This window comes from Nelumbo lutea, chromosome 1 (assembly GCF_056320005.1).
Source record: "Nelumbo lutea isolate HS-2025 chromosome 1, American lotus-T2T, whole genome shotgun sequence".
Classification (NCBI taxonomy): Eukaryota; Viridiplantae; Streptophyta; class Magnoliopsida; order Proteales; family Nelumbonaceae; genus Nelumbo; species Nelumbo lutea.
Window position 1 is genome coordinate 6645845 of NC_142684.1, and position 12786 is coordinate 6658630.

At 37.4% G+C, this 12786-nt stretch overlaps 1 protein-coding gene and 1 pseudogene across 1 annotated transcript; both read left to right on the plus strand.

The window, feature by feature from the left end:
• The first annotated feature begins 1008 nt into the window (after positions 1-1008).
• On the plus strand, positions 1009-2398 carry LOC148873351 (cytochrome b561 and DOMON domain-containing protein At3g07570-like). The gene is made up of 3 exons (XM_088974071.1): positions 1009-1203; positions 1326-1728; positions 1926-2398. Exons 1-3 carry the CDS (start codon positions 1033-1035, stop codon positions 2060-2062), a joined length of 711 nt encoding a protein of 236 aa, XP_088830197.1. The 5' UTR covers positions 1009-1032; the 3' UTR covers positions 2063-2398.
• Positions 2399-4748: 2350 nt separating this feature from the next.
• On the plus strand, positions 4749-6449 carry LOC148873352 (uncharacterized; annotated as a pseudogene).
• Positions 6450-12786: the final 6337 nt, after the last annotated feature.

Sequence of the window (12786 nt, forward strand, 5' to 3'; positions counted from 1 at the left end):
CTTCTGCATGCCCTTTTTTCTTTAATTCTAAGAATCCTTTCAAATGAAGTTTTAAATTTTCAAATTGACAAGGAAAGAACACATGATTAATCCGAGATTGAGGAACTGCCATCAGTTGAGGTGAGGTCTATGAATAGGTTACAGTGTTTTTAAACCGCTGTTTGTTTGGACGGTTGGACCGTTCGGCCTGGAAATCATTCAGGCAACTCGTTATGTTTTACCTCAAATCTGGTTTTTCGCCAAAAACTGTTAAATTTGTCAGTCAACTGTTGACTTGGGTGATTGAATCATTAATCTTTTCAACCCATTTAACGGTTTTTGACTTTTTTTTTTTAATTTATTTTATATTTTAATTGAAATGGGTTATCCGTTCAAAACATATGGTTGAACCATCAATCTGGAAATCGGTGGCTAGAACGGTTTTAGTTCTGAATCTGTTTTTAAGACCTTGGTTTTGGGTTTTTATGCTCTAACAAGTCCCTTCATATGAAAGCCTATTGAGCTTGAAGTATGAACAAGTAAAAATCCACTCATATCTTTGTTGATTAATTATAATAGGGATGAACACTAAACCGCTTGGTCATAGGCTTTAATAAGTTTCAAAGATCCATTCAACCTAAAAACTTAGGGTTCGTTTGGTTTGTAGTTGGAATCAAAATAAAAATCCTTTAAAACCGGAATCAAAATAAAAAACCTTTAATATTTTTGGCATCGATTGAAAGTGCATCTTAGACCACATATTTGGAACACTTTAAGGAGACCCAATATCTTTTAAAAAATAATAATAACTTGTGGGGCCCACCATGGACCCAGGAATTGGATTTAGATAACTTCTTACTCCAACTTTTGTACTTGTAGGAGCCTAATTTAGAAGATAATTAATTCTCTTTTTTTTTTTTTTATGGTAACATCAGGAGGAAGGAGATAATTAATTCAAACAGCTTCTCTATTTATACTGAGCAGTGAGCACCAGTCCGAACTAAAACCCACGGAGAAGGAGAGCAAAGAGCTATTGAGTTTTGAGAGAGAGAGATGAAGACCTCTTTAGTTGTCATACTCTTCTTTTATTTCCTTGGTTTTTCTTCTTCAGAAGATTCACGGTCAGATTCGTGCAGTTCGAACCTCACTCTCTCCGGCATTCCCTTCAACGCAACTCCACTTAAATGCGTATCAGTCTGGAGTTCTGAAGACTTCATCCTCAGAGTAATTAAATTCCTTATTATCACCTCCCTCCATAAGTCCATATATACTTTGATTTAAGTTCTTTCTACTGCTGTATAACTAACGTATTGGAGGATTATTTATTTATTTATTTATTTTTTCAGTATCAACAGCTTGGACCAAGCCTATGGAATTTCATCCTCTCAGCACCAAACACGAATTCATATGTAGGAATTGGGTTCTCCCCTGATGGTAAGATGGTTGGGTCTAGCTCAATAGTGGGTTGGGTTCCCTCTGGCAGTGGCAAAGGAGCGATTAAGCAGTATTCTCTGGAAGGGACTCGTCCATCAACCTGTTTGCCAGACAAAGGGGACCTCAGTATTAAGAATATGAGCATTGTGTCTCAGTCGAATCGTTTGTTCCTTGCCTTCCAACTCAACACTACTGATCAACCAAAGTCTAAGTTGATATATACGGTTGGCCCCAAAAACAAGTTTCCATCTTCTTCAGACTATTTATTGTCGGAGCACCGATCAGAGACCTCCACAACTTTAAATTTTGCTACAGGTGAGTGCAGCTTAATTATGATGCTGGATATGTATAGGAATTGTTTCATCCGATAGAAAGTAAGAGAAAAAGGCAGAAATTAAGTTGGAAAGTTCTTAAGAACTTCACCCTCAACTTTCTGTTTCTCTTTGTGGACCATTATCTACATGGCTATTCACTAACCTTTTATCTTTCTGTTTGTTTTCCCACGTCCAAAGGCACAAGTTCGGAGAGTGAAGAAGAAGAGGAGGAGAAAGGTTCAGATAGCAAAACACAAGCTAAAAGTTCCACTAAGAGGAATACTGTTTTACTTCTAAATGTTCTAGGATGGGCCCTTCTTGTCATCTTTACATGACTGTTCTCTCTTTCTCTCTCTCTCGGGAAGGGGATGTTTAATCAACCAGAATAAATCTCAGCAATCTTCTTCATGGGGTGACGCTAGCTTCTCAATTCTGGGCAGCTTATTGGGTCAGACATGGCTGGAGGTTAGGCAGCTTGAAGAACTAGCTGGATTAATTGTATGCTACTTGTTCAAGTATAGAGCATAGATGAGAAATAAGCTATGTAAGGATTCAAGATTAATCCTGTTTATCCAATTTTTTATTTGTACTAAAAATTAGGACCCACACCATGAATGTCTCCCAATCAGTTTGAGTTTTATCCATCTGATTGAGCATTATGTGTAATATGCATTTTCAACTTCAAGTTAAGCTCTTTTCCACTTTCTAATTAAAATACAAACATATGAAACCTTTTTTTGTTTTTTTTTTTTTTTGGTAAAAATGTGAAATCTTTGTTTATGGCACACAAAATGGGATAAAAAAGTAACAACAGAATCTCTACTATAGGGCTGCAAACAAATTGATCCAATTTTATTTTGGTTCATTAGGCTCAGTTTGGAAGGGGTAAGAGGGCAAAACTTTGTATTTTATATTATTTTGTATGTATTTATACTGTACATATTTATATTTGTACTCCTTCCAAACTAAGCATTAGTATTTTGGATTCGAATCAAATGTTAAATTAGATTCAGATGAAATTTGGATACTAAAATACCTATAATAAAATAAACTAAAAATTATCAAGATATTATATTATATATATATATATATATAATATACATATATTAAGAAAAAGAACTAAAAATATATTATATATAATGAATAAAATGACTTGGAATAACTTTTGTAAGACCTGAAGATATAACATTCATTTAAACTAACTTTATGCATATTAATTTTAAATAACCTTGTACGCTTTACTTTTTCTTTTTTGTATTGAACTTATTATACATATATAAACTATTAGATTGAACTATAACAGATCAAATTGGGATATATACATATTTAATCCAATTATAGGCAAATCAAAAGAGCTCAACTATGGAGCTGAAACGTGTAAGGTTTAACCAATCAACCACTACCATATAAGTGGTAACCAATCAAGTGGTTATTTAATAAATTAACAGGGCAGATACCATTTGCAACCCTAATGCTCGTTTGAGAAGACTTTTACACAGCAGCTTCTGGCATTAGGCTCCAAATGAAAAACCGTGATGCCATGTTTGGTGAAAACCAATGATATGATTTCGATCACGAGTTGCCAAATTACTTATAAATGAAGCTAGGTAGCTTTTCTAAAGCGTGTTAGAATTGTTTTTCAATAAAAGTTATTCCAATACACTCCAAGATGGAGGACCAGCTAAACAACCGGCGGCAGTCCACGCCTCTCACGCCTAAAGAGTCCTTACGTGATCCAACAAGCCCACGATAATGTCGACAGCTCACATATTCAACCTGCATTGGATGATGGTGGCTATCGGACGGTAGACGTCAAGTCCAATTCCTAATTGTTTTAGTTGTTTTACTTTCCTAGTTATTCTACAAGACTACCAGTATGTATTATAAATAGTTCTGTTCTGAGTTTAATGAGACACACAAGAATTTCTTTATTCTCTTATATCTCTTCTAAGGCTCTATGCCTAGTTTTTTTCAGGAGGCTTCAAGTCCAAAGCCGATTCGATCGTCCAAGTGCTTGTATAGTTAACCCGGTCGAGTGCGTCGCGCTGCGTTAGGTGGTATCAGAGCGAGAGTTCACTCAGTCAGATGGCTAATCAAGACGGTAGCAGTCACAACCAACCCCGTGACGGAGATCAGGGGATACAATCTGTTTGGAGAGCAATCGAAGAGCAGCGTACAACCACTCATAACATTGAGCAACAGTTGGCAGAGATTGCTAGACAACTATGAACTTTGTTACGAGAGGATGTTCCAAGGAATAGGGATCACGCATTGCACCAAGCTAGAGGAGACGACCACGGTAGGCCAATCATCGATCCTATACCCAGGAACCCTATTCTTGAAGATGATAGCAACGACGAGCTAGAACTCGGCATTGCTTCAGTTATTTCCAGTGATGGCAGAACCGGTAAGAGTTGGCGAAATCCCGGCAATTTTAATCACCATCGGAATAATGATGAATTTAAACTCAAGGTGGATATTCCTACTTTTAGTGGAGATCTGGATATAGAGGGCCTTCTAGATTGGATCACCGAGGTCGACTGTTTCTTCGAGTACATGGAGATCCCGAAAGAAAGAAGGGTGAAATTATTAGCTTTTCGATTGAAGGGAGGAGCATCTGTCTAGTGGGAACGAATGAGGGAGACTCGAATCAGAGAAGGAAGAGGACAAGTTCGAACATGGAGGCATATGAAGCAATTAATAAGAGGTAGGTTTTTACCTCCTAATTATGAGTAATATATGTTTGAGTCATATCAACGGTGTGCACAGGGAACAAGAAGCATAAATGAGTACACCTCAGAATTTCTGAGATTGGCTGAACGGAGCCAGTTATTAGAAAGTGACAATCAACAGGCAGCCCGTTATCTGAGTGGTCTGAGACCCGCTATTCGAGACAAGATTGGCGTCCAAATGGTTCTGAGCGTGTAGGAAGCAAGTAACTTAACCCTGAAGGCTGAGTTAATGTTCCAAGAGAGGACCCAAGCCGATAACTATCAGCGGTATAGTGGGAGCGACAACAGGATGGCAACAGTCGACAAGGGCAAGCCAATCCAAGGAACACAAACCTCCCACCCGCCGAATGTAGCTAACACCAGTAAGGCCGCCACGGGAGGAAACACTCAAGGTAATACTACAAACCCTCCTAAAGCCATTAATCCCTATGCAAAACCTGATCCTTTTAAGTGCTACAAGTGCAATGAAGTGGGGCATAAGTCTAGTGACTGTCCCAGAAGAAAGGCAGTTAACATGGTGGAGAGGGATGAGGAAGAAGTGTGTGACGATGAAGTATATTGTGGACCTGATGGGGAGGACGAAGAAGGTACCTATGAGCATGAAGAATACATGTGTGTAGTGAGGAAGCTAATGCTATCTCAGAGAAGCAAGGATACCACACAACGACACCGACTATTTCGCACCAGGTGTACTATACAAGGTAAGCTATTTGAATTAATTATTGATAGCGGTAGTCAGGAAAATATTATCTGCAGGGATGTGGTACAGAAACTGCAACTATTTCCTGAGAGACACCCGAATCCTTACACGATTGGGTGGATCAAGGAAGTCGGGGGCGTACATGTGGAGGAACGCTGCAAAGTTCCATTCTCTATTGGTAAGTACACTGATGAGGTTTATTGTGTTAATGTGGATATGGATGCTTGCCATATTTTGCTTGGTAGGCCTTGGCAGTTTGATGCAAATGCCAAGCACCTGGGTAGGAAGAACACATACCAACTCGAGAAAGAGGGTGTGCGCTATACACTATTACCCATGGCAGAAAAGAACCAACCCAAAACTTCAAAGACAGAAGAAAGAAATTTTCTTACCATAACCCATCATCACTCTGAGTTTGTAAGAGAATGTAAGGATACCCGCGAGGTCCACTTTCTGGTAGTAAAGGGAGAAAGCGTGAGTGAATCACTGGGGGATAACAAAATCCCAATGGAAGTGCAGGGATTGCTCGACGAGTTTCATGACGTAGTTCCTGACGAGTTACCTAATGAGCTCCCACCCATGCGAGATATCCAGCATCACATTAATTTTGTTCCTGGCGCTAGCCTACCTAATCTTCCACACTATAGGATGAGCCCTAAAGAGAACGAGATTTTATGGGAGAAGGTAGAATAATTCTTAAAAAAGGGTCATATCCAAGTCAGCATGAGGTCATGTGCAGTACTAGCATTATTAACACCTAAGAAAGATGGGAGTTGGAGGATGTGTGTCGACAGTAGAGCAATCAACAAAATCACTATTGGCTACAAGTTTCCCATTCCCAGGCTGGATGACATGCTCGATCAACTTGATGGGGCTGTGGTCTTTTCCAAAATCTATCTCAGGAGTGGTTACTATCAGATCAGAATCCGTTCCGGAGATGAATGGAAGACAGCTTTCAAGACCAAAGATTGATTGTTCGAATGGTTAGTCATGCCTTTTGGACTAACTAACGCACCCAGCACCTTCATAAGACTGATGAATTAGGTACTATGCCCCTTTATTGGTAAATTTATTGTGGTATATTTTGATGATATCTTGATTTATAGCAAATCTTTCGATAAGCACTTAGGACATATCCGAAAGGTATTGAGTGCATTAAGGGAGAACAAAATATATGCTAATTTAAAGAAATGTACTTTTATGAGCGATAGTTTGTTGTTCTTGGGTTTCATAATAAGCAAGGACAGAATTAAGGTGGATGAGGAGAAAGTGCGAGTCATTAGGGAGTGACCAACCCCAATGAACGTCATAGATGTAAGGCATTTTTATGGGTTAACAACTTTCTATAGGCGGTTTATCAAACACTTTAGTAGCATTGTAGCCCCTATCACTGAGTGTTTGAAAAAGGGTAAGTTTCAATGGAGAGAAGAATAAGAGCAAAGTTTTGCTCTCATCAAAGAGAAGTTGTGCACGCTCCTGTCTTAGCACTACCAAGCTTTAACAAATTATTTGAGGTTGAGTGTGATGCTAGTGGAGTCGGCATAGGGGTTGTGTTATCACAAGAAAAGAGACTAGTTTCCTTCTTCAGTGAAAAGATATGCGAAGCCATGAAGAAATGGTCTATTTATGATAAAGAATTTTATGCTGTTGTAAGAGCATTAAAGACCTGGGAACACTATTTGATTGCTAAAGTATTTGTCATTTACACCGACCATCAAGCTCTTAAGTATTTAAGTAAGTAGAAACAGTTGAGGAGTGATCTGCATGCAAGGTGGTATGTTTTTATTGATAAATTCTCATACAAAATTGTGTATAAGGCTAGGCAACAGAACACAGTGGTCGATGCTTTGAGCAAGCGTGTGGCCCTCATCAAGACTCTTAGTATCGAAATTGTGGGTTTTGGATGTTTGAAAGATCTGTACACCCAGGATGAAGACTTCAAGCAGGTTTGGGAAAAGTGCATGAATCAGAAACCAGCGGGTGATTTCTACGTACATGATGGATTTCTTATGAAGGGAGACCAACTGTGCATTCCTTGCATCTCCCTCTGCGAGAAAATCATCAGGGATTTGCATGGAGGCGGCTTAGCAGGACACCTCGGGAGGGACAAGACGATTGGGGCTGTCAAGGGGCGTTACTATTGGACTAAATTGAGAAGAGATATGACCACTATCATGAGTAGGTGCTACATATGTCAGACGGCTAAGGGTCAAACCCAAATCACTGACCTCTACATGCCTTTACCTGTTCCTACTACGATTTGGGAAGACTTGTCGATGGATTTCGTGCTAGGCTTACCGAAGACTCCAAGAAACATGGACTCCGTCATTTTGGTGGTTGACCGGTTCTCCAAAATGGCACATTTCCTCCCATGCAAGAGGACCGCGGATGCAACAGCGACAACCAAACTATTTTTTAGGGAGATTGTCTGTTTATATGGAGTGCCTAAGACCATCACGTCGGATCGAGATACGAGGTTCTTAAGTCACTTCTGGATGACCTTGTGAGGCTATTTGACTCATCATTGAATTTCAGCAGTACAACTCATCCGCAGACTGATGGACAAATGAAAGTGGTAAATCGAACTCTGGGTAACTTGATCCGAAGCATTTGCAGAGAAAGGCCGAAGTAGTGGGACTTTGCCATAGTGTAAGCAAAGTTTGCCTACAACAATGCAGTTCATAGCTCTACAGGTAGATCCCCATTTTCTATTGTTTATATGAAGATACCTAACCATGCATTGGACTTGGTAAAGCTACCCAGGGTACCAGGCCTTAGTACTTCAGCAGAACAGTTAGCAGGACATATCCAATCAGTACAGGAGGAAGTACAATAGAAACTTCAGAGGACCAATGCAAAGTATAAGATTGTAACTGACAGGCATTGTAGGTACCAAGTGTTTGACGTCGATGATGAAGTCATGGTGTTCTTAAGGAAGGAATGCATACCCGTTGGGAAGCATAGCAAGTTACAGCCGCAGAAATACGGTCCATACAAGATCCTTAAGAAGATCAATGACAATGCTTACGTAGTGGATTTACCAGATCACATGGGTATTTTCAAAACCTTTAATGTTGTTGTTCTTCATCGTTATTTATCGGACGTGACACTTGCATATTCCGATCATGACTCGGGGTCGAGTTCTTTCCAAGAGGGGGAGAATGATGGAGGACTAGCTCAACAACCGGCGGCAGTCCACGCCTCTCACGCCTAGAGAGTCCTTACGTGATCCAACAAGCCCAGGATAATGTCGACAGCTCACATATCCAACCTACATTGGATGATGGTGGTTATCGGACGGTGGACGTCAAGTCCAATTCCTAATTGTTTTAGTTGTTTTACTTTCCTAGTTATTCTACAAGACTACCGATATGTATTATAAATAGTTCTGTTATGAATTTAATGAGACACACAAGAAGCTCTACGCCTAATTCTTTTCGTGAGACTTCAAGTCCGAAGCTGATTCAATCATCCGGGTGCTTATATAGTTAACCCGGTCGAATGCGACGCGCTGCATCACTCCCAATGTGATTTGACATTACACGACGCGCTGCGTCACTCCCAATTTACTTTTATAAAGTATTTCTTTAATTAAATACTTCTTTTAAAACATAAGATTACACATTAAGTGATGACAGACCATAAAAATAGAACCGGCCATGTATGAGATATGGGCTCGGTCAATGCAGCTTAACCTAACAGCTTTCGCAACTAGGGAACCCTTCCTAAATCCAATTTGCAGACCATCAATGTTTAAAGTATTATTATTATTATTTTTTTGTTGCAATGTTCGATGTATTATTAGAAACATGTGCATCATTGGGCTACCCAAATCTCTTCAATTAGCATCAATAAATGCTTCTCTTTTTTTTTCCAAGTTACCGAGAAGAGAAAATTCACCTTTGTCATTCAGTCAAACACGGTTGGCAGACCCTAATTAACATTATTCTGGGTAAAAATGGAAACTGATCGAACTGTTAACCATTAAAATAGGATGCAGTAGTAGCATGGTCTTCTGTCCGGCCAGACGATACACACCGTACAGGTGGGGTGCATCCTCACTGTATGTCAAATTGATAAAAATGGAAACCGATCGAACTGTTAACCATTAAAATAGGATGCATAGCATGGTCTTCTGTCCGTCCAGACGATACACACCGTACAGGTGGGGTGAATCCTCACTGTATGCCAAATTGACAAGCATGATGCAATTTATACGGGTGCTACTATAATATTAAGAGGGTTGTAATTTTAGATTTTTGAGTTGGAGTATATTCTATTTATCTCTTAATTTTTAGGGGGTGTTTTTTTTCGGATTTTAAGAGAGGAAAAATCCCCATTAATAAAAAATTATATGTTCTCTTTTTTTTTTTAATTTATGTGGGGATTATGAAAACTTTATTTTTTTGAGTATCACTTATCCAGATTTGTGATATACATCTTTTAGTTGGATAAATAATTTTTCCACCTAAGAGAAAAGTTGCCAACACTTGAATGGGATACAAATGACCTTTTTAATAATAGTTTTTTATGGCTACAATAAATGCACTTGTACGGATAAATATTTACTAGGAAAAACTTACCTAGATAACTGCATTTACCTAAGTAAATAACTTACTGAAAAGCGATCGAGGCCTCAAGGGGACATTCTTTTTTTGGATTTTGAGAGGGAGGAAAGTTGGTCAATAGGAATCTCATATTCATTTTTCATATTTAATTGGGGATAAGGGAAAGTTTAATTTCCTGGGTATCACTTAACTAGATATGTGATACCCATCTCTTAGGTGGATAAATAACTTTTTTACCTATAAGTAAAATTGTTAATACTTGAATAGAACAAAAATACCCCTTTTAATAATAGATTTTTATTACTAAATGGTCATTATTTTATTTACTTCAAAAATAAAATAGAAAACAAGACTAAATTTATTTAGCCAAATAAATGTTTCTAAAAAACCTATCCAAATAATTACATTTAACTGAATAAATAATTTGCCAAAAAGCAAACATGACCTAAAATATTTCCGAAGTAACAAGGAAACAGCCCACTGAATCCAATCCCACTGGCGTGGTAAGTGGTCACAGGTGAGCCATAATCAGTGGGTCCATTAATAGCTGAGCCACATCATTGCGGGTGGACATGTTTTTCATTGAGAATAAAAGAAACTTGAAAAGGCAGAAAAAACGGTGAGAAAGACAGAAAGCGTGTTGAATGCACAAAATGGTTGGGTCAGCAGTTGGACCCGCTTGCAGAGTTGTCGTTCAAATAATAATAAAGTATTGAGTGGGCGTGTGGACTCCATGTGCTTGATGCCAGAAAAGTCCAGGCAAGTTCATTTATCTTGCCCTACCAGAGTATGTATCAAAAAGTATCGAAAGGCGTGTGGCATCTACACGACCTACTCAACCTTCAACTTTTTTGTGGTAATTAACTTCAACTTCAAGAAGAGTGTGATCTTATACCTGAAGTCTTTTTCCTTTTTCTTTTATTATTATTATTATTATTATTATTTTTTTTTTTTGGAATGATGTTCATGCATGGTGCAATTTGGGTGGCCTATAGTTTTTATTTGTGGCCAAGGATTTTTTTATGTTCTTTTAGGTAAAAAACAAGGAATTCAATAAAGAGGAAAAGAATCGAACAAGTTAACAACGTTGAGAAAACTACCGATCCACTCTCCTCTTATTGACCACCATGAACTGGCAAGATTAAGGTTTTAAAAATCGGATCGGATGCAGAACCGTTTTGGCCACTGGTTCTTGGGTCAAACGGTTTGACTATTCGATTCAAATGAAAGGTATATTTTGATTTAAAAAATAAAAATATGTCAAAACTGTTGTTTAGGTCGATTGTTCGACCACCCGGGTCAATGGATCACTAACCTATTCAATCGTTTTTGGCCCAAGAACGTTTTTAGAGTGAAATGGATCAATCAATTGCTTGACCAGTTTCCAAATCAATCGGTCAATCTAGTTTTCAAAACCATGAACAAGATAGTGAGTTTGATAGTGATCTACTAATAAACACCCACAAGAAAATGTGATTTGGTATTCAAAACAGAAAAAAAAAAAAAAAGAAAAGAAAATGTGATATGGGGCGATGTTTTAAAAATTGACCTAGAGATTGTGCCTCACACACACGTACACATACATACATACATATATACATACATACAATACATATTTTATCAAGAAATAATGTATAATTATGTTTTAGATATGTTATATGTATTATTTTATATTTAATTGATGTTTTTTAATTCAGTTTTTATTTTTTTTTTATTTATAAAAAATATTAAAAATTGTGATTTGAGGCCAAAAAAGGGTTTTTTCGCAAAGATAGGGGGGAAAGGCACCTACAGCTCCTTAGGATGCATAGATCTCAAAAATTTACCCAAAAAAATATGATTACCCCAATCAAATATCAGAGTGCAAAGTTATGGCATCTAAACGGTTTTTTACCAAATCAATAATTTTTTACCGACTGACGGATCTAGAATCCTGGTAAGGGGTTCGAAGAGTTCAACCAACCAGATCAACGGTGGGTTGAAAAACACTGATATGGAGACTTTATTCCCAGCTCTCGTGGTGTGATTCATTTTCGAAATACTTGATTTTTTTTTTTATATTTAACCATATTTTCTATTACTTAGAGGGCATTTAATCATCTCCCAAGCGTAAAATGCATTCTAAATGATTCTTCCCTATTTGTTGATGACCACATAATACTTTACTTTCTTGAAATAAGGCACCGACATACTCATAGAAGCCTAATTACGTGGTTTTTAAAATTGACACAGTTTTTCTCTAAATCATTTTAGAAGGTGTTTGCTAATATGTATTATTTTTCAAAACAAAAATAAATGATACATAAACAGAAAATAATTGTTATATTGGCAATCAACACCTTATTAATTTATCTTAACTCTTCTAAACTCATGAAAACTAGTTCTAAACATGCCTCTATTGTTATGAGAACTTTGGGAACTTCACTTAATTAAACTCTGAAATGATAACAGATGATTTTTCTATTTTTGGGTTTTATACAGCAGAATATCATAAAATGTGCAAATATCATAACGTAGTTTGCTGATTCAAGGCCCAGATCAATCTTTATTTTTTATTTTTTACTTTTAAGCTATGTTTGATTTGAAAGAAAATGAGAGAATGAAAAACAATTGTCAAAGAACTTTCCCCTCGACTTTCTGTTTTTCTCTTATTTGTTTTATCAATAAATCCAGAAAAGGTGGCGGAAATCCATGGAAAGTCAATAGCTTTATGTGACCAATCTCTAATTCTCTACTTTTTTTTTCCCGAGGAAGAATCCTTATCAATTTCAGAATCAAACCTCGAAATAATTTTGTCAAATTTGAAATTGGGTATGAAAGTTTTGGGATATGTTAATATTTTATATAGGTGCATTATATTATTAAAATGATAAAATGAAAAGCTTTCAATGGAAAAGCCGAAATCATGTAAAATCCTTTTTTTTTATACGTACTTTGCGCTTTCCCAAAGTAATTTATCATTCTTCCATTTTATTCTAATGGTTTTTTCATTGTAACTTGTAAGACCAGGACAGTTCCCGATCCCTTTGGCGTTAAGGTTGGGTTGTCATTACTTTTTT